The sequence below is a fragment of the Corvus cornix genome, chromosome 5 (assembly GCF_000738735.6).
Source record: "Corvus cornix cornix isolate S_Up_H32 chromosome 5, ASM73873v5, whole genome shotgun sequence".
Lineage (NCBI taxonomy): Eukaryota > Metazoa > Chordata > Aves > Passeriformes > Corvidae > Corvus > Corvus cornix.
The window spans coordinates 25,591,787-25,612,705 of NC_046335.1; the positions used below are offsets into that span (position 1 = coordinate 25,591,787).

Here is a 20,919-nt window from a genome sequence, read left to right on the forward strand (position 1 = left end):
CGAACTAAAACTTGCTCTTTACTTGAGTTTTCGCTTTAAAAAAAAAAAAAAAAAGTTGTAAATGAATTGCTATCATACTTCTTTTAACTTTAGGAAGGAGAGGGCAAAATGGATATAAAGAATTTACAAGACAAGAAGAGACCACTTGTGAAAAGAGTGAACCCCTTACTGCTGAAGATGAAGAAGCTTTAAAACAGGAACAGCAAAAGAAAGAGAAGGAACTGTTAGAAAAGATTCAGAATGCAACAGCCTGCACAAATATCACCCCGTTAGGTCGAGACCGTCTGTACCGACGCTACTGGATTTTCCCTTCTGTTCCTGGATTGTTCGTAGAGGAGGACTATTCTGGTCTCACAGAAGACATGTTGTTGCCTCGAACCTCTTCCTTTCAGAATAGTGGACAGTCTTGCACAAATGAACCTCAGGTATTCAGTAAAACTGGAGAGTCTTTGAAATCCTCTGAATCTACCTCCAATATTGACCAAGATTCACACACCAGTGTTGTCGTAGAGGTGCCAAGGCCAGTATACAAACCAAACCGTTGGTGCTTTTACAGTTCTCGGGAACAACTGGACCAACTCCTAGAGGCTCTCAATTCCCGAGGACATAGGGAGAGTGCCTTAAAAGAAACTCTTTTACAAGAGAAAAGTAGAATATATGAACAACTAAGCAGTTTTCCTGTGGAGAAATTCCATATTCCAGGTACATGAAAGGGTCTTAATTTGCTTCTACAGATATAACTTCTATATAATAGTATAGAAACCTCTAATTCTAATTTAATTGTAATTTCTAACATCTAAGAATTATTCTTTAGCTTTCTTTCACTCGATGGAAAACATGTTTGGTTTTTTTCCTTCTTTCCTTTTTTTTTTCCCCCCCCCCACCACTTGACAGACCTTTGTGGTATTTTCTGGTTTCTCATGCTAAAAAAAAAAGGCAGTGATTTGTCTGTTATCTTACTGCTTAGTAAACTGGGAGTGGCTTTTAAACAAACAACTTTAGGAAGTAATTTTAGCTTTGGAAAAAGATTAACTGGGGAATAAAATTTAATATGAGCTACAAAGTAGCGTAAGCTGCGTTGGTTGTTACATGGATTAACTTCAGTGCAGTGGCTTTTTGTGATGTTACTCTTTTCTGGGTTTTTTTTCCCTTTTCTTGCTTTGGCAGACACTCAGTACAGAAGGAAACAGCAGGATAGCAGATGTTTTTATGGGTTTTTAAACATAGGAGTGTACTGAAAACCATCCTAGACCTAGGATTTAGGGGTTTTTTTCCATTTTCTCCTAGCCAAATATTTTGCAATTTATTGGCAAGGCATTGGTTCCCATCACTGATACAATTTTACACATACAAGCTTAAAGCTGGCATATTTATGGCGTGTTGGTGGGTAGAGAATGTTACCAAGGTGAGGCTCCCTTGGGTAATGTTTAAGAAATTAGATTTTGTTTTTAATTATGACAAATTACCATGAGGATTTTAGGTTATCTGTATTCGGGCAAAGGAAGATTAATCAGAGCAGACGCAAATTCTGTTTTCCTGAAGTGTGTATGGTAGGACATGCTGTGGGCACATCAGATACTGCTAAATTTGTAACTGACCTACCATTTCTTTTGGTGGAAACTAGCAGAGGACAGAGGTTTTGTGTAGTAATTAAGCTATATTTTGAGGCCTTTCTTCTATATTTGGGGTTTTTTTTGTGAGAAAATCTCCATCATCTTCTGATACATTTGAGTTTGTATGTATGGTTCCTTATTTTCTTAATTGCTGCACCTTTATCTGTATTTTGTGTGTTGCTTCGTGTGAAGCAACTTGATTTCCACATAGATTTTTCTTCAGTTTCAATGTTAGAATTGTAGAATAACATCGGGAAAAAAATTAAGGCAGCTTTGAGCTTCACTTTAATAGAGATCCTGGAAATTCAGATGCAGTGGTCCAGTACCAATGGTGCCACCACTGTGATAAGCAGGAATAATAGCCACATGTAGATGTGCTTGGTTGGGAGTTTTTTTGCTGTGGACTCCAGGTGTTGCCCTGTTACCTTCACTCAAATGACTTGCAGGACAAGAGAGATTCTCCTGCACTGCAGGCTGTGCTTCTGCCTTTTCCAGTTCCTGCTCAAAAGAACATGGAAATAAAATTGATATGTGCTGTTAACTTGATTTTATTCCAGTATCCACTAACTTTTCCTTGTCAGTTGTTTGAAAAGCAGTTGCTGCTTTTCTGATTCTGCTCAAGAAAGAATACTGCATTTTTTCTTTGCTTTTAAACTAGAAAGGACATTTCCCACATCCAGGCATTAGAGTCTATATTTTGAGAGTATTTGCATTATTACTTTCAGTTACAGGGAGTTGTTTCAGCAATTGAGAGCACCTTAGGAATTCATTCTGTGCTTTCTTAACAACAGCTTTATGGTATGGTATTTATTAAATACCTCTTAAATTCTTGCATGTACCTTCTCATCACTGCACTCAAAAGGTTTTAAGGTAAATCCTGTGAATAAAAATGTTCACCACCTATGCAGACTTGCAAGCACTAATTTAGAATTTGGGCAAACTTTCAGCTCTTTACTGTGGCTTTTAAGTTTTTGCATGAACTTTGAGTTCTCTTAGGAAGAGGTTTTTACTTGACAGCCTATCATCATCAGCTCTCACCTTGTTTTCATAAATTATCATGTTATCTTGCTCGTTTTCCCCCTGCGTTTAATTAGAGGGCACAGTTAGTCTCATCTGTTCCTGTATCGTCATTTCTTTTTGTTTTAAGGTTAGGTTTTTAAATGAGATTTTATCTTGTCTCATTCTGTTAGGTTTTATGATTTTCAGTTGCACATGCTTACTTTAAGTGTTTCTATGATAAAGATACATGCAGGAAAGACAGTTGAAGAGTTCTCTTGTAAAGTAAGAGCTATCAAGTAATAGAAATATGACTATTTTCTTTTTTTTTTCTCCTTGCACTTAGAGCAGGGTTGGTGTTACTTACCTACTACTTTCAAAAGAATTTTAAGATAAAAGAACTACTTCTAAATTAGTGAGGATTTCTCTCATGTGTTGTTACGAGTGGATGCCAATCTGTTGGTCATCTCTTGAAAGAATACCCTGCTTGGTTGAATCGGATGGGTTAGTTGGTACAGATATTGGTGTTGGCAGGTTGCTACAGGAAGGGAATTTTGAACCCATGAATTCAGCTTGCTCTGGCTTGTACTGTTGTTTCCTCTGCCAACAGCTGCTTTAAAAGAACAAGATCTACTGATGCCAAATTACTTGCTGTTCTTGCAGAAAAACCTCAGAGTGACATCAGACCTCCTATAGGACGGGGAAGGATGCAGAATATCCATGATGGATCTCACCTACCTGCAGAGAAGCAGCTTGAACTGAGACTTAGAGACTTCCTTTTGGACATTGAAGACAGAATCTACCAAGGAACATTGGGGGCTATTAAGGTATTTGTAAATGGTAGCATGTAGGAACACAGTGGTGCCGTCAAGTCTGTAACTTAAATGAGAACTCTTGAATGCTGTGGTTTTACTAAAAGCATAATTAAATTAAATGTAGACAGTAATGGGTACTAAAAGTTTGTGTCCTTTGATTCTTTAGAAACCTCAAATTTGTATGTTTCCTTCAGGTTACAGACAGACAGGCTTGGAGAGCAGCCTTAGAGCATGGACGATATGAGTTTCTGAATGATGAAAACAAAGAAAATGGTATTATTAAAACTGTGAATGAAGAACCTGAAGAAATGGAAACTGATGATCAAGATAAGTTCATTGTGAAAGACAGGTAAGAGCTATAGCTTAAATAATGGTTCTTCTCTTTGAGTTTTATAGCAGTGCTCTGGTTTTGTTTGGTTGGGGGTTTTTTGACCTTCAAATTATTATTACCCTCAAATTCTTCCACATGGTGATTTTTAAGATTGTGAATCTTAAAATGTGAGATTTTGCATTGGTTTATAAGTCTCTAAATGATGCTGTTCTATACCATGTAAGACTAAGGCACCAATTTTTACAACTTTCAGTAGTCAGATATTACACTGTTCAAAGTGAACATTAATTATCAAAGAAGGAACATGTGGATTCATTTTAAAATAATTTTAAGTGCAGGGAAAAATTAAACTGGCAATTGATGTTTTGTTTTCCAGAAGAACCCCCCTTCCAAAAACCCCCCAAACTGAAAAAACCTCACACAAACAAACAAAAAAACCTCCAACAAGACACAAAACCAAAACCCACCAAACAAAACAGCAAAACAAAAACTCCCAATTTCTGAAATGGAGTGTTGAAAAGGAAAAATGGTAATAGCACCATATTGCTGGTTGAACTGGCCAGTGTACGTCATGAGTCACAGTAAGAACCACCAGGGTAACAGGCCATGGTCTGGATTAACTTTAAGCATGGCAGCGAAATGGAGATGTGATCTTACAAGTTTAGGAATGGTAATACTTCTGTAGAGCAAGCTGCAACATAGTAAAAGAAAGGAAACCTCAAATCCTACAGTGTTGTAGCTGTTCTGTGGTGTTCTGTTTGGTTTTTAAACAAAGACTTGAGACAGATGTGGGTCTCTGATACCAGTTCTTGTTGTAAATCGAACTTCAGAAATCACAGAAATGGTGAAGATTTCCAAATTCTTAATTCTCAGAAGTTATATACTTCTCAGAAATAAAGGTCCACCTTAATATAGTTAATACATACAAAATTGTATGTCTTGATAGGGTGTGAATCTTGAAATACTTCACGAAAAAAGATTCATTCAAGACAATCATTGTACTAACGTACTGTTTGCCTTATGTATTTTGTGAGGCTTTCTGCTGTTAGACTTTTATAAAAGCTGTATTTCTGAGTGGACTAATGAGTGCTGTGTTGGATGTTGGGAATTTAAAGTTCTTCAAGTTGTTCTCCCATTTTATTTCAGTTCTTGTTCATCACTCTGAATTAGAGTTTTCCTTTAAGACTGTCCTTTGAATCAGAGTTCTCTAGTTGCATGCAAAATGGATGGGGTCATCCTTTATATTAATCACACAATTTACAGACGTTTGGTTCCTGAAAACCACAATAGAGAAATAATCCCCTGTTTTAACTGAGAAGCTGAAATTTATGTTTCCACTTATGCTGGGTACTTGTTCAGTGCCACCTCTCAGCTCAACTGCAGAAGTTTGTAGCTTAATTTTTTTCCATTCGATACTGACTCCATCAGAGTTTCTGAGTAAAGTCTACTCTAATAAAGTCTTGCATATTAAATCAGACTATGGAATTCTGAAATCATGTGACAGATTGCTTTTGATGCAGGGCTTTTTATCCATTTCAGAGCAAGTGACATCTCATTAAGACCTTGGAGTTTGACTAGTGAAATGTAAATAACTATGCAGCTTTCTTTCTGTTTGCTTTCAGGCTCTCAAAATGTGTGTGACTGCAAAATACAATGAACAGCTTTTAAGTGTGAAAAAAGAACAGGGACAACCAAAAGCATTGCTTATTCACGAGAATAAAGCAGAATCCAGACAGTCTTAATTAGTTGGTTTTTTATAAACCCCAAGTAGAAATTGAATTTTATTTTCAGTGGTGTGAGTTGCTCTCATACATGTTGCTTAATGCTTGTGGTTCAGAATGATTAACTACACTTTGAAATGACTACTTAGTCTTTTTGGTCCTGTTTTATTGGAAAACTACCTCTTTGGTGTTTTGTTTGATTGGTTTCAGGGGGTTTTTAGGTTTGTCTTTTTTATTGTTTGGGAGGTTTTTTTAGCACCCTTACATAAGAAGTTAGTATTTTAGGGAGATCCTCCAAGGATGAGAACATACAAGTTAACAATTCTTGATTTACATTTTTAAATTACTTTGTTTTTATTTTGTTTATTTCCTTTTCAAAAATCTTTTGAATTGTAGGGGTCTGTGTACTTCTGCAAATGGATGTGTTCTAAAAGGCTACACTTCACCACTGAAAGTGTTTTCACCGATGAATGATTGGGACTATATTCTTCACTGAAATCTGTCATAATCTAGCTGATGGAGGTTGTGTCAGATTTTCTGGAAACATTAATAATTGTTCTGAAATTTGTCATCCACATTTCTTGCAGTTTGGATAACTGTTACCTAAAGATGATTTATCTAGATGAACTAGGCTAACTGAGAAAACATAGGAACTGGGATAACTAATGTGTCATACCGGTTCATGTCCGTAATCCATGTACATGAAGTTAAAATAAGAAGCTGCTGTGGATACATACATGTGCAAATATCCCTGGTGTTAAATTCAGAGCCAAAGATAATTTAATACCTTTCTCTTTTAGACTTGTTGGGTTAAAAACCGAAGCTCCAAGTGCTGCATCAACAAGTACAAGTACTCCTCAGCCAGTCAGTAACGTGGTCCACTACTTGGCATCTGCACTGCTTCAGATAGAACAAGGAATTGAGCGCAGGTTTCTCAAGGCACCTCTTGGTAAGTCTCAGAATTGAAACTGTCTCTAATCTTGTGTAAGATATTGTAACTAACAAACCAGCCAAGCACATCCACCCCAATACTGCAGTAAAACCCCTACCATGAACCCACTTGGTTTTTTTGTAAGATACTGGGTGCTTTAGAAGGACATCTTGGGGAAAAGAAAAAAGTTAACACACCCACATATATATATGTATATATTAAAAAATATATATATATATAAAAAATGTATTAATTAGCAGCAAATTTTACTCTTAAGTACATGCTTATTTAACATAGATTGTTTCAGTGAGTTTATGTGGCCGTACAGTTTTACTGATGCATTGGGAGATAAATTATGCCCTTAGGCAGAAATGATCAAGCTTTGTGGGGGAATACTATAATTCAGAATTACTGTTGAGGCCAGTTCTAGGTTGTAAAAATGTGTGCTGCTTTTTATACTGTTTCAGTGAAAGCAATATAGGCCTGGTGTATCTGGATCACCTTGTTCAGCAGTAACAGAATACTTATAGTAAGTGTAGGAAAGATTTACATTGCAAACTTCTAAGATTCTTAGGTTTTGCATTTATACTGTAAAACTTGGAAATAAAAGGTTGCAAGAAAAATTTAAACCAAAGCAGGATTGTAGCTTGACTTTGACACATATTCCTTACTTGGCTTCCCCTGATGGGGCTCCAGATGTGAGAGAGAGGGTCCAAAGTGCATAAAGTGACTTTGTTTTCCCGTGATCCCTCAGGTCTGGATTCCTTAGAATCCTTTTACAGCTCAGAAGTGGAGTTATATCTTAGAGAAATGTGTAAAGGTGGTTCCTACTTCCCAAGGTGGCTGTCTTAGTCAGATTTCCTGTCTGGATGGCACACTGGGGATGAGCTTTGCTCTGTGCTTGCCGGGCTGCTTTACCTCTCAGCTCTGGTTTGTCAGCGCAGCGCACTCCAGGATCCTCCAGAGCACCAACTGCTACACACCCTGGTAGACTGATACTCTCCTCTCATAATCTCTGTGTATAAAATCCTTATGCTCTGGCAGACTCTGCCGTAGTAGTTGAAGATGAAGATGCAGGTTTTGGTGCGTTAACACAAGATATTAGTGCCCTGTGGTGCAGTTGACCTGAAGTTGTTTCTGCATTTTGGCAGCTCCTGCATGGAGCCTGCTGTCTGGGTATCAGTTGCCACTGAAGATGGGTTTGTGCTAGATCTGTGCCAGAGACTGACACGTGGGCACGGGTTCCCTTCCACAAGCTTTTGATATCGGTGTGATGACCTCTAGAAGAGGGAAGTGCAGCAAATGGTTGAGATGAAAGGGGAGAGCACAGGAATAGTTTAAACCACAGCTGTTTAAAAGCTTTACTTGGCTTAGTGTTCGGTCAACTCAGATATGTGTGCACTTTCTAAGCCAGGCATGATACAGCTTATTTCCTGCTATATGACTAGATTTGCAACCTGTGCAACAGTTAACTGACAGTACCGCTAGCATTTGTCCTACTTCTCATATACAAGTTGTAAATACGTTGTTCATTATATGCTTCCATTTCTACCCGGGGTGTGAGAGTGTTTTGCCAACGGCCCCCTTCTGACAGTTGTAAGTTTACTATTTCCCTAAGGGGAAAAACATGGTTATTAGAGGTTACGGCCATTGATCATGGATCCTGAGTTAGAGGAAGAAGACTAAAAGAAGAATAATGTCCAAGAAGAATTGGAGAGAAAGTTTCTGTGTCTTTTTTTTTGGTAGTTTCAACTCTACCATAACCTTACATTGGTTCATGTTTTTGCCTTACCTTTGGAATGATGGTGTTTTGGTTTTTTTTAACTTGGAAATTCTATTCTCTCTTAGGTGTTTTATACTGAGTGACAGAGGGAGTATATAAGGAAAGCAAATGTACATGTTTTGCATGTCTTAAATCTCTGATGTTTGTTTACTGTAGCGTGCCTGTGCATCTCTTCTGCTGTGAAAAAATGCTACTGCTCTAAGATTACAGTAATGTATAGAATAACCTACATTGCTGAGGAGCAGGAAGGATCCCAGGTGTCCTCTGCTCTGGCTTACTGCCCTAACCATTAAGCGACGGTGTTGGGTTCCCTCTTCCTTTTTGGTGCCAAATATCTCATGTTTTCGGTTTCGTAATGGGCTGCTTTTAGCAGGAGGTGAATCTGAATGAAGGCAAGATTGCGTATGTGTAACAGACAAAGAAAAGTTCTCTACTGAGCTTGGCAAGGAGGTGTTTATAGTGCTACTAAACCATTTAATGAAAAGTGGATGCTTCGTTTTCAGGACTGTCATGTGCTCAGAGCTGTGATGCATCTTTTTCCTGACCCCTGTAGAGTGTGGCCATCATTATTCTTATGATAGAAATTAGCTATAAGTTTGTAACCACTGGGTTTTAGTTTGAGGAGTTACTGGCTTTGACTGTTCCTATACAGATTACTGTGTCTCTGCAGCATTTTCTTTTTTTTTCTAACAGGAGGGGTGTTTTTTTAATAGTTGTTCCAGTTATGTAAGGGAACCAGCTCCTAGACAAAGTGCCTTGCATATCTGTTTCTAATGTTAAATCTGATAATCCCAACTTTTTGGCTGATAGACTTACCGTTGAAGCAAAAATATTGGAAGTCAAGGAAGTGCTAGGAGTTCTGTTTTGGTAGCAGTACAAGGGAACACTTGCATTAAAAAGAGTGCCCCCGCATTTCTGCTTTAAACCCCACTGAAAATGCTCTGTCTTTGTCATTGTTTCAGTTCTTGTTTTCACTGCAAAGTTTCTTTGCCCTCTCCATCCCCCCCTTTACTCTACTCTGTTCCTGTTAGAGAATGGAGCCATACTTAACAATTTTTAGTTTTCATTTATGGCTGCTAGTCCTAAAGCCAGCACACTGAAATTCCCTGCAGTCACTGGCAGGTTTATGCCGGTGGCCTCCAGGGTGCAGAGCAGACAAAGGGACCCGGCACAGCAATAAAAGGACCAGCTGCTCCTCCCAGCTCCGTTTTTGTCTGAGGCTCTATCAGGCTGCCAAGAGCCTTGCTGGTGATTCTGATAGGTTTAGAGTTGAGGTGCATACCAAATGTTCAAGTGGAAGAGCAAGAAAAGACTGACAGAGAAGATAGTGATGTGAAAGGAGATCTGGAAACCCCAGAAATGGCCCCCTCAGCCTCTCAGAGCTGCTAGATGCCCACTAATCTTCTATTGTCTGGTGATTAAATGTAACATGATTTGAATTGTATGCATTTCTTAATTTTGAACTGTCTTTTAGAAATCCTTTCATTAAATATTTAATATTATTATGAAAATTTGGTTTTTCTTCCTTCAGTGCAGCCCAAGGTAATGTTTGGGAAGAGTCATGGAAAGGAGGGGGTGCAGTTGCAGTACGTTGTTTTCCTGCAAAACTTTTGGAGTTAAGATGTAAAAAAGCCTTTTTCTTTTTTAAATAGTTGTTTGAAGGAAACTCTGAAGTGCTGCTTCTAAGAAAAAAATGGTTTGGGAAAGAAGAAGTACAAGCAATTTTTGTTACGAATTTTGTTTCTTTCGTGATATAAATGTACTTTTCCTTACATTTCAAAATACTTTGTAATGCAGTAATAGGTCTCATCATTCCTTTTACAGAGATGTGAAAGTTGAGGTATAAAATGATGAAGTGATTTGGTTGCCCTGGAGTTCAGTGAGGCATCCATAAAAAAAGTCTGCCTTCTGTACTAGTTCAGGACTTCAGTCATTTAAGCATCCTTCAGATTTCCATGCAAAAGGTTGGATTCTAATTCATGGGAGCACCTTTGAGACTGATGGAGGGAACCATTTGCCTACTTTGTAACTTGTGCCACGCACTTCTTGCGAGACAAAAAACCCCAAACTAACTTTTTTTGCTCATTTTTGCTTGTCTTTATTCCATTCCTTTCTTTTTAGATTTTGATTATCTTTGTTTCCTCTACTCCCAAAGTTGTTTCCTTTCATATTTATAATTGCCCTCATAATAGCATCAGACATCTCCCAGCAGTATCCTGGGATGTGATTAGTGTATGCACATACTTTGTTCTCATGCTTTCATTACTTCCCTGCAGAGTTTTATGAGCAGAGGCAGCAAAGGTGGAAATGGGCTTCTTTATGATGAAGAATTTTTGTTTACTCTTCAGAGAAGACAGTCAAGGAAGGTGCCTTGTAGTTGGAGCAGATGAGGTTAACTATGGCTCTTCCTTCCTGGGAGGTTATTTCATCATTTTAATGCTCGAGATCACTCCTGCACAAAAATACCCAAAGTGTGTTGTTTCAGGTGGACAGATGAACTAATTCTCTTGGTCCTTGAGAACTGTGCCCATAACCTGGCTACATTTTTTGAGATGTGAGGAGGTTTGTGGTAGCACAGACCAGACAAACTGTTTGCTGAGAGAGAAACCTGTGGTTAGTGTCTGCTCCTGTGGCCATTTTACCAGAGATGGACAGAAAGGTAAGGCAGGGTAGGCTTCAGAGCTTTCAGTTCAAGCCTTCTGTTTGTAGTGGGAGTCAAAGTAGACACTGGGATGTGCAATTCCTCCATGCACAGTACTGTCTTACCCTTCACTGTGTGCACATATTAGAATCACTGTTCAAGTCACATTTTTAGACTATACAAGTGTAGAATATAAAAATTAATTAAAAATAATCTGCCATGCTTCAAAAAGGTATTTGAAATAACTCTGAATTTAATGTTAGGTAATGCAGAAGATGATGAAAGGCACCACTGGGGGTATAAAAGGAGGAAGAGAGTGAAAGACAAGACTAGTCAGAGAGATGGTAAATTTTAAATGTTATTTGTATTGCTAAGAATTAGAAAGCATTGAATATTTTATCAGGTTTTCTTTTTTTATTGTTTTTTATTTAATTAATTTTGTAGCCAGTTCCTTACAGTGAAGGAATTGTGGTATTGAAGACAAAGGTTTAAACATGGATACTGAAACAATACAGCTCAAATATTTAAAACTAAGAAAAAGGTTTCTGCAACCAGAAATAAAGAACTGTATTTTCTTTTTACCACTTGGGGACCAAAATCTGCATGTTCACGTAATCCTGGGGTTTTTTTCCCCTTCCTTTTAATGTCCCCATTTTTTCTGAAACTTACAGCATTGTGCAACTGCATATCCTTTCTAGAAACACTAGAATGGAAAACCCTTCCCTGAACTCAATTAGCTATTGATAGATGAGTGCATAGATCTGTCAAATGACTTCATTTGCATTGTAGCAAGGCTTGGAGGACTTAGCTGACAGAAGGGTATCCCACTGTGCAGTGTAGAGCTGCTCAGAGACAAAGGAAGAGGCCATTTCTCCCTCCAAGTTAACAATGTAAATGAGAAAGATGATGGATGGAAGAAAGCAGTGTTATTCTTATTTTACAAATTGGGATCTGAAACAGTGAGTGTTGTTTGGCTTGTTTGTTTCAGCAGCAGGACATGCTGAAGCAGGTTGTGGCCAGTGATTTTCATCTCTACTTGCTCTGCAAATTTGCAGTTGCAGTGTATTTGTTGTGTTGCGTGACGAACTATATTGGTGAACCAATCCAGGCTGAAAATAACCTCCAAATAAAAGTAATAATGCTCAAGCTGCCATTGTTAGCAAAAGAAATGCTTGCCAAACTATGTATGTGCTTAAGATAAAGTTCTTTGTAAGAGTTACAGTACAAACCTGATTTAAGTGGTTTTAATTTTCTTACTGAATTTTTTAAAAATCCATGGAGGTATACTGCAGTGCTGTGAAAAGGACCTTGTCCACTGTCTTCAGAAGACTGAACTTAACACAGGAAGCCTAAGGACTAAGGAATAGGAAATGTTAGGAAATACAGGTTTGCAGTTCAGGAGTGGCTGTATTTTATTGATGAAGCTGTGTTGCCTGTTTATCCTCTGCCTTCTCCCATCACTTCTCTTGTGCTGCTTGCTGCTAATGCAAATGTATGCAAGATTAGACAAATCCTGGCAGCCCGTTGATGAGAAGGCAGAAGGACCTTGCCAGGAGAGCAATTAGTCTCATTTTTGTTCTTTTTTTGTTTGTTATTAGATATTTTCTCTTCCTATTCCTGAGAATAAATCATTTGGCAGACCAGGTGCATCACAGGCCATTCGTGTGTCCACTGTCAGTAGTGCAGCAGGCAGAGTGGCATTTTATATTAGAGTACATTAGTCAGCTGAGATCACGCAGCAGTAGCTGGACTGTCACTTTTAGAAGGGAGGTCTGCGGACGTTTCCATAATCAAAAGCACTGTTGTATTGTCTCTTCCTGTCCTCAAACCTTCTTACTTTAAAATGCAAGAAATAACTTTCAGCTTCAATAAAGAAATTAGCTTTCTGCTCAGCAGCAGCAATGCAGGGTGTCATTTATACCTTCTTTTTTCTCTTGGGTCCTCAAACAGCCTCTTTGCTTCTCTAGTTCCCAGCTGCCCATTCCCATTCAGTACTGTCCCCCTCGCTATTCAGTCTGTGTGTTTGTTTGTGTGGCCACTTCCATGGCCTGGATTGCAAACCAAAACTATTTGAAAATACCATCTAATTTGCAACTATTCCCCCCCACCATTTATTTCTAACATCATTAGGAACCCAGGTGTTACTTGGCTTCACACTTGGGTACCACAGATTCCTGTGTGCTACATTGCTTAAAAGGTATTAAGGAAACAGTTATATTTCATCCAGGTCCGTCACCCAACCTGGTCAGCCACACAGAGATGCAGGTGCTTGTGAAGGCAGAGTGCAGGGCAGGAATGAAGGCACTGAGGCATGGGCAGAGGGCTGAAAGGCTCTCTGGTAGACTGTACTGGAGCAAGTGTGGGTGAAAAGTGCCCTTCAAGCTGTTTCTTGCCAGTGAAGTTTCAGGTACTTTTCTTTAAACACTTGGGGATTTCCAAATGTAAATACAAAGGCAGGTAAATTGTACATGTGATCATTTTTTCATAATCTTAAGTAATCTTTTATATTTTATAAATTAAATCAAATTGTTAGGTTTCCAGGTTGATATCAGAGTTTACTGTTTAATTCATGACCTATGTATGTACAAGTTCTAAGTTGAATAGGTATTGAAGAGTAAAATCTTAAAGCTTTAGCCTCTTGGAAACTATGGAGAAAAAATACTCCAGTATTGAAGAGGTAAGACAAAGGTTGAGATATTATCCCAGTTTGCTACTGCTGTCTGCTTGACAGTCACAGTATTAACTCATATTCTAGAATAACCTGGATCTTTGAAAAAGAAGTTTGATAATTCTGTGGGGGTTTGTCATTTTTCTTATTTTTTTAAATCCTCCTTCAATGGAAGATGCCAGTGATGGTGGACGGTCCTATAAAACAGTTCTGGATCGCTGGAGGGAGTCACTTCTTTCTTCTACCAGCTTGTCCCAAGTCTTCCTTCATCTGTCTACATTGGATCGAAGTGTCATCTGGTCCAAGTCCATCCTCAATGCTCGCTGCAAAGTGTGTCGGAAGAAAGGCGATGCAGAAAGCATGGTGCTGTGTGATGGCTGTGATCGAGGATATCATACCTACTGCATCAGGCCCAAGCTGAAGGTATCTCAGGAAAAAGAAGTGCTTCCTTTTTACACAGAACTTGAATAGTTCTTATAACTTAATTGTATATTGCTAATGCTTTTTCCTCTCCTTTTCCCCTTCTGTTTCTAGGTCATTCCTGAAGGAGATTGGTTTTGCCCAGAGTGCCGACCAAAACAGCGCTCTAGACGCCTCTCCTCCAGACAGAGACCTTCTGTGGAAAGTGATGAAGAGACTGCTGAACAACTAGAAGGGGAAGAAGAGGCAGACTACGATGAGATGGGACAAAGTGAGGAGGAGCATTATGAAGAAGAGCAAGATGAGGAGGATGAATCTCAAGAGGAGGAAGAGATAAGGTAAATAGACTTTAAAATACCACCTTGATCATTATGTGGAGTAATTTTTCACATAAGCATGTCTCTTGAAGGTCTAGTTTGAAAAAGATGTTTATTTTTAGACAAACGGCAGCTCTTACGAATTTGGCTCTTACCAAAGATTTAATTCTGACAAAAGCTTGAGTTCCTGGACTTAGGCCCACTTTTCAGGATAAAAATTCCAACTTTGGATGTATGGGTGAGAGAAGGCCATCAGAGCTGCAGTTCTGTACAGCTACTGTTTGAATGTAAAGTGGAGAGGGTTTCAAACAGTGAAGGTTTTCTGGAGAAACCCTGGAGTTAGTTTTGTCCAGTTTTGAATTTTGGAGGACTAGATGCATACTGTATTAGAACATTAGAGAAAGCAATCCATCGGAGGCCATGTGGCATTGGGAAGGCTTGTGAGGACTAATGCAGTAGCTGTTTAAAAAAGGCCAACAAACAAACCACACCACCCTTACCCCCTGAAAAAGCCCCCTAAAGCCATAACAACACCAAAACTAACAAAACCCGAACAAACCACCCAAGAAAACATCCTTGAAAAACAACCAACCAAGAAACCCTACACAATCAACTAAATAATACAAAGTGATCATTTCAGTAAAAATTTTATTTGATACACATGCCAGCAACATAAAAATTGAAGGAAACTTTTCTGATCTCAGTATTTTTCTTCTTTTTGGTACAGTCTTTTGAACTGACTGAAGCAAGTTATTTACAGCTCTGACAGTTGAAATGCAGTAGTTGGAGAGAATGTGCATATCCTTGAGAATTAAATTTATCTTTGGGATCTTCTCTCTCTCCTGTAAAGGAAGGGGAGTCTTGAGTATTAGTTATAAACCCTGACCAGAGCATAACTCTTATATGTATCATTTTACAACTGCAGTTTATTTATGCGGCTGATAATAATGTTCAGAAATCCTAGTAGTTAACACTTGCTGTGAGAAAGAACTGATTTAAAGAAATTGATAGCTGGTGCTCCAGTTAATGTATTCCTGTTGCATAAGCTGCAAAGGTGATCAGAATTCTGAGCATTTCTTTAAGGTATGTACACCACATAATATTTCATTAAGAGACCCCAGAGCAGTATTTAAGGTAATGGTAATTATGGGTGATGGGTAATAATGGGTGACTGCATCAGGTTACAAGCCAGCTGCTTACCAGTTCAACCTTGAATGGCTGGGTTTCTTAAATGCTGAATTAGAAAACTGAGGGAAAAGAGACGAATGGAATTTTGGAATAAATAAACGTAACTGTTCACTTTGCAGCCCATCAAAGCAAGGAAGATCCCAGGTCAAGTTTCCATTAAAAATGAGAGCAGCCAAACTCAACAATCCGTTCTCAAGTCAGAACAGCCAGCGTCAGGCAAGATATGCTTCTCGGAGCCAGCAAATTGAATCTTCATCAAAAATTACCAGAAGGGGTTTGAGAAACATAAAATCAGCCTCTTCAGCAGTGACAAAGCCTACTTTAAAGCTTAATAGCCGGACCACTCGTCAGAGCCAAAGTTCATTACAAGCAGATGTTTTCGTGGAATTACTCGGTCCTCGAAGAAGACGAAGAGGAAGAAAGAGTGCTGATAACACACTGGAAAACAGCCCTTCCAACTCCCTTGGATTTAGAATTGTTGATACAGCAGACTCTAGTGAACGGCTTAGGAAGTTTCCAGTTTCTGCTTCAAAGCTTTCTCTTCCTGTTGCTGAGCCCAAGAGAAGAGGCAGAAAACGACAATCCACAGGTTAGAGAAACGCGTTTATCACAGCAAAATCCATGTTCTGTTCCTTGCTAAAATATTTGTGTGGTAGAGCAAGGAGACTAGAAGTGGTGGTTGAAGGCAGTTTTGCCACTTCCAATGAGAGTTTTTCTTCTGCAGTGACAGAAGTGAAAAAATTTTTTTTGAAATTAAAAATAATTTCAGCCATCTGAGATTTATCATATCCATATTTGAAATTCCATATTTGCACACAATATGCTCTATAATAAGTGGATAGAAAATTTGAAAATACTTTAACCCACACAAATGCAAATATTTACTCATAGCTTTTTGGTTTTGTTTTATTAAAGAATTAAACAGTGAAGAACACAGATAAAGGCAAGTTAGTGAAATTGGGAATATATACATGCAATGAGAAACTGCTGCCAGTAGAAAAATGTTGTCTGTCTGGTACAGGGCCAACAGTGTCCTTGCTTGTTAAGGCAATAGTTTGATGGTAAGGAAGTACTTGGAAAGATACAATTACCTTTTAAAAACAAAAAAGACCCAGTGCAAGACTGAAGAGTGTAAAAGAGCTTGCCACTCCAGTGTGGCAGCCTTGTATTCTGCACCATTTCTGTCCGTCACCATTCAGAATTTCTGAGCTTTTCCTTTAACCACCCTGCTGACTACTCTTGAAAGCAGATAAAACCACTCTGAATAGAGGTTTTGTGAAAGTAAAAGTTATGAGCAGGCGGCTTATTCTGGTTTTTCTCTAATAGGGCTTTTCTTCAAGTGTTTAACAGATTGTTTTAAGATTGAATTCAGTGGAAAAAAATGATTTCCAAAATTAATGCAATGGAGGAGGCACCCAGCTAAGTCCTGATACTTAGCATTTTGTATGACGAGAGAGACATTTTAGTAGTAAGACACAAGACTGGAGTATAGCTAATACTTTAGGCCAAACTACATGCCTTGTGCTTTTAAACTATAGTTTTAGTACCCCAAAATAATGGTGTTTCACTTTCTAAAAATTTTTTTAAGATTTTACATGTCAGGCTTTAATTTTTATCTGGTGGGGTGTTTGGTTGGTTTTTTTCCAGAATCTCCTCCGATACTGAACAGGAGAAGTTCAGGACGTCAGGGGGGAGTCCACGAACTCTCAGCTTTTGAGCAACTCATAGTGGAACTGGTACGACATGATGACAGCTGGCCTTTCATGAAACTGGTTTCCAAAATCCAGGTAATTGACAGAACTGTAGAGGGAATAGTAATGGCTGAGAGTCCTGCCTGCTGCCAGTAAACCTTGGGAATTTATAGCATGGTCCCAACAGGGGGATAGAGCTAAGCAGTGGGATGCAGGAGAACTCGTGCATTTCAGCTCAGGTATTTGGTGCCAGCAATAACTTCTACAATTGATACAGTATCGGGAAAATTTTAAATACGCTTTTCATTGGGCATTTAAAAATGTGAAATGCTTTGGTTTGAAAAAAAACCTAACCAACAAGTACAGCACAGGACTGCTAAAGGTAAGCTTGTGGTTATTAATTAATTAGTTGAATTAATCTTTAATTTATGCAAAGACATTCTGAGAACAGACCTGCGATAAATAATAAGATAGAAACAACTTCATGCTGATGTTAACTATAATGCAGTAAAAAGATGATCTTGTAGCTTCATTCTGTATTTCCCTCTTGTTTAAATTTCAAAATATTGCATGATAAAGTGGGTACCCCAAAGTAAGTGCTGCTCCAGAGGTTCTAACTACAATAAAAGTTCCCAAAGCTGCTTTCTGCAGGCTCCACTGGCTTGTCAGTTGTAAGGCACTGCTGGAACTATCCAACCCTGTCAAAGTGCCTGTCTTTTCCAAGCCCTCTGGGGCAACTCTGCACAGACGTTCTTGGTGATCTAGAGTTTGGTGTTTAAGTGCTCTGTTAAAATGATCAGTGATAACTGTTTAATGAAGATCTGAAACTCTGAATTCAGAGTCATAAATAGTTGGAAGGATTAATCTGTCTGGACAAAGAGAATGATGTACAAATGTGAATGAAAGAAGTAGGCATAGAGGAGGAGGACAGGAATTTTGAATGAAATGGGAGATTAGTGATTGCCTACTAGAGTATTGGAATTATGTTGGGAAAGGCAAGAATCATCTGGTGAATGCAAGGAAAGATGGAGAATTCAACTTAATTTTGATCCTGAAACTAAACTGCTAGAATTCAGTGCCTTCTGGTTTGCCTGAATCAATCACTAAGAGATAATCTCTGTATAGTTGGAAGGAATAACCCATACCTGACCCAAACTTTCTTCATCATGATAGAAATTTTGGTTTAAACTTTCAGCTGCCTTTAAGACAATGTAAAGAATACATCTAATGGTCAGTGCACAGCAAGCCAGAAAGAATGACTTTTCTTTTTAGTAATTACATAAACAGCACTTCTAAAGGGAAAGGAATGAAAAAAGTCAGTTTCATTCTGTTTCTCTACTCATTCTTCCTTTAGGTTTATTTGCAGGTTGCACTTGATCTATAGTAAAATTACAGGCCATAACCAAAACCTTGGTTTTAAAACATACATGATGGTGCATGTGGGTATCACATTTGGATCAGATAACCTTTTTCTTTGGCTTCCCCCACCTCACTTTGTGAGACAGTCACCCTAGACTTGGTGCTGACTGGAATTCAAAATTGGAGCCAAGTGATCAGTACACTTAAAGGCTAGGCAGTCCTTTTCTCCCCTCACTCTTGATCACATAGATGTTGTTCTGGAGTGGCAGTTTATCTCTGGTCCTTGCGTACAATCTCCTGCTTGCTGCAGAAAGGTTCACTACCTTCTCTTCAACGCGAGTAGATGGAATCTCAGAATTCTGAATGAATAGTGGTGGAGTCAAAATGGTCATTACTCAGGATTAAAGAGCTTTTAACATTGTAATATATTACAGGAAAAATAAATTTTAAATATTGGAAATAATTTTTGTACTTGACAGGTGGGAATGGATGGAACAGCATAGTGCTTATCTGTTCAAGCAATTTTCTTACAGTTGTTCACAGGGCATTTAGGAGTAGATTTATTCATTTAATTTCTGGCTAATGTTTGTTGTAGTCTGCTATTTGAATGATACAAAAAAAGGAAAAAGTGGTGCCTGAAAACTAGTATTCAGTTCAGGAAATGAAGGTAGTTGTGTAGGACTCCTCTGTTTATTTAAAAATAAAACATAAATGCTTTTTGCTGATACATGATTTCCTTAATGTTTTACATAGGCAGAATTTAAGCTTCCATTTGTTTGTCCATGAATCTTTTTGTTTGGATTTTTTTTTAGGTACCAGACTACTATGATATCATCAAAAAACCTATTGCCTTAAATATAATCCGTGAAAAAGTGAATAAATGTGAATATAAGTTAGCATGTAAGTATTATTTATTGAAGGGGGTATATTGTACCATGTTCTCTCACTTTAAATTCTTGTCCTAAAATAGAACTGCATCAGATGATTAGAAAGCTGAAATTGTGTTTGGTTTGGGGTTTTGTGGTGTGTTTTGGTTTTTTTAAAAGAGCAGTTAGTAATTTTTTTTAAATAAGATCTGTTGAACATAGATCCTTCACTACTAACATACATGATGGGTAGATAAAAAATGGGCAGCTATGAAACTTCTAGTAATTTCTCAAGCCTTTGATGTCAATGAGTGACACTGATGAAATAATTAGAAAAGGTACTGGTGTTCCTGTCTGATTTGTGTTTCCTGTACCGATAATCAGAGAAATTTAAGAATGTTTACATGGCACAGCACTGATACAATGATACAAACTCGATACACGTGAAGACATTTTTGTGTTGCAGCTCTGTGTAGGATCGCTGTATTAATTTACTGATGTCATACTGCTTTATCACACTGCTGTCTGATGACTTGAGACATGCTAAATTAATTTATTTTATTCACTAGCTGAATTCATTGAAGATATTGAGCTGATGTTTTCAAACTGCTTTGAATACAACCCTCGTAACACAAGTGAAGCAAAAGCTGGAACTAGACTTCAAGCTTTCTTCCACATTCAGGCTCAAAAGCTTGGACTTCCAATCACATCTGGTAATGTGGACCACACTGCTCCCGTGGCAAAGAAGTCACGAATCTAACCTCTGCCTTCCAAAGGATTTTTTGAGGGAATTTATTACATTCATTAAAATGGGTTGTTAAATTGCGCAGTCGTCATGTCTATTTAAAGCAATAACAACTGTTTAACCACCTTGAAGTGTGGCCTGCACTATATTCTCAATATAATATTAAGCACTCAGGAGAATGTAGGAAAGATTACCTTTGCTACAGTTTTATTCAGTGTCTAATAATTTTGATAGATGTACTGGATACAGTACTGGTTTACAGAGGTTTTGTACATTTTTAATACGTTCATGTGTCCAGATATCTTCCAGAAGTACTTTGTTTTTTCCTGCACAAAATAACCTTGTTTCATCCTCTAGATTCTGTGGGAGCTGTGGTATTGAGGGCTTTATCAACTCAGAGAAAATCTTCTGCTGTAGCACAGTTGAAGAAACTGTGTGTGTTTTTAAAACTTGTTTGAGCATATCTTCTCAACACTAATGAGTACAACTGCATATCTTTTCAAGTACTGTACCAGTGCTGGCTGGAGGTATTCGGTCTGAGTTTATTAAGTAGATATTTATTTAGCATCAAAGTAATTTGTGAATTTGTTTTGTATTTATAAAATTTGTACTTGGGGCAAAAAAAAAAAGCCCCATAACTTTTTTAATTTTGGGGGGTGGGGTTTTGTTTGTTTGTTTGTTTATTCCCCTCTGACTTGATGATCAATCAATAAATACTTTCTTGTGTCCCTGGCAGTTCTTCTAGCAATGAGTAAATTTGCAGGACTGTACTCGTAAATTTCTACATACAACTTTGGAAGTGTACAAATAAAATGACACATTTTTTCAAAGTAT

At 38.1% G+C, this 20,919-nt stretch overlaps 1 protein-coding gene across 1 annotated transcript in view; it reads left to right on the forward strand.

Moving 5' to 3' along the window:
* Positions 1 to 20,919, forward strand: part of BAZ1A (bromodomain adjacent to zinc finger domain 1A) — a 63,448-nt gene extending 42,529 nt beyond the window's left edge. Inside the window, exons 18-27 of the mRNA XM_039552378.1 lie at positions 94 to 702; positions 3,273 to 3,436; positions 3,619 to 3,773; positions 6,277 to 6,425; positions 13,675 to 13,922; positions 14,034 to 14,257; positions 15,544 to 16,013; positions 17,072 to 17,211; positions 19,287 to 19,374; positions 19,910 to 20,919. Of these exons, the coding sequence (XP_039408312.1) occupies positions 94 to 702; positions 3,273 to 3,436; positions 3,619 to 3,773; positions 6,277 to 6,425; positions 13,675 to 13,922; positions 14,034 to 14,257; positions 15,544 to 16,013; positions 17,072 to 17,211; positions 19,287 to 19,374; positions 19,910 to 20,100 (2,438 nt within the window). The 3' untranslated portion in view covers positions 20,101 to 20,919. The remainder of the gene's footprint in view (positions 1 to 93; positions 703 to 3,272; positions 3,437 to 3,618; positions 3,774 to 6,276; positions 6,426 to 13,674; positions 13,923 to 14,033; positions 14,258 to 15,543; positions 16,014 to 17,071; positions 17,212 to 19,286; positions 19,375 to 19,909) is intronic.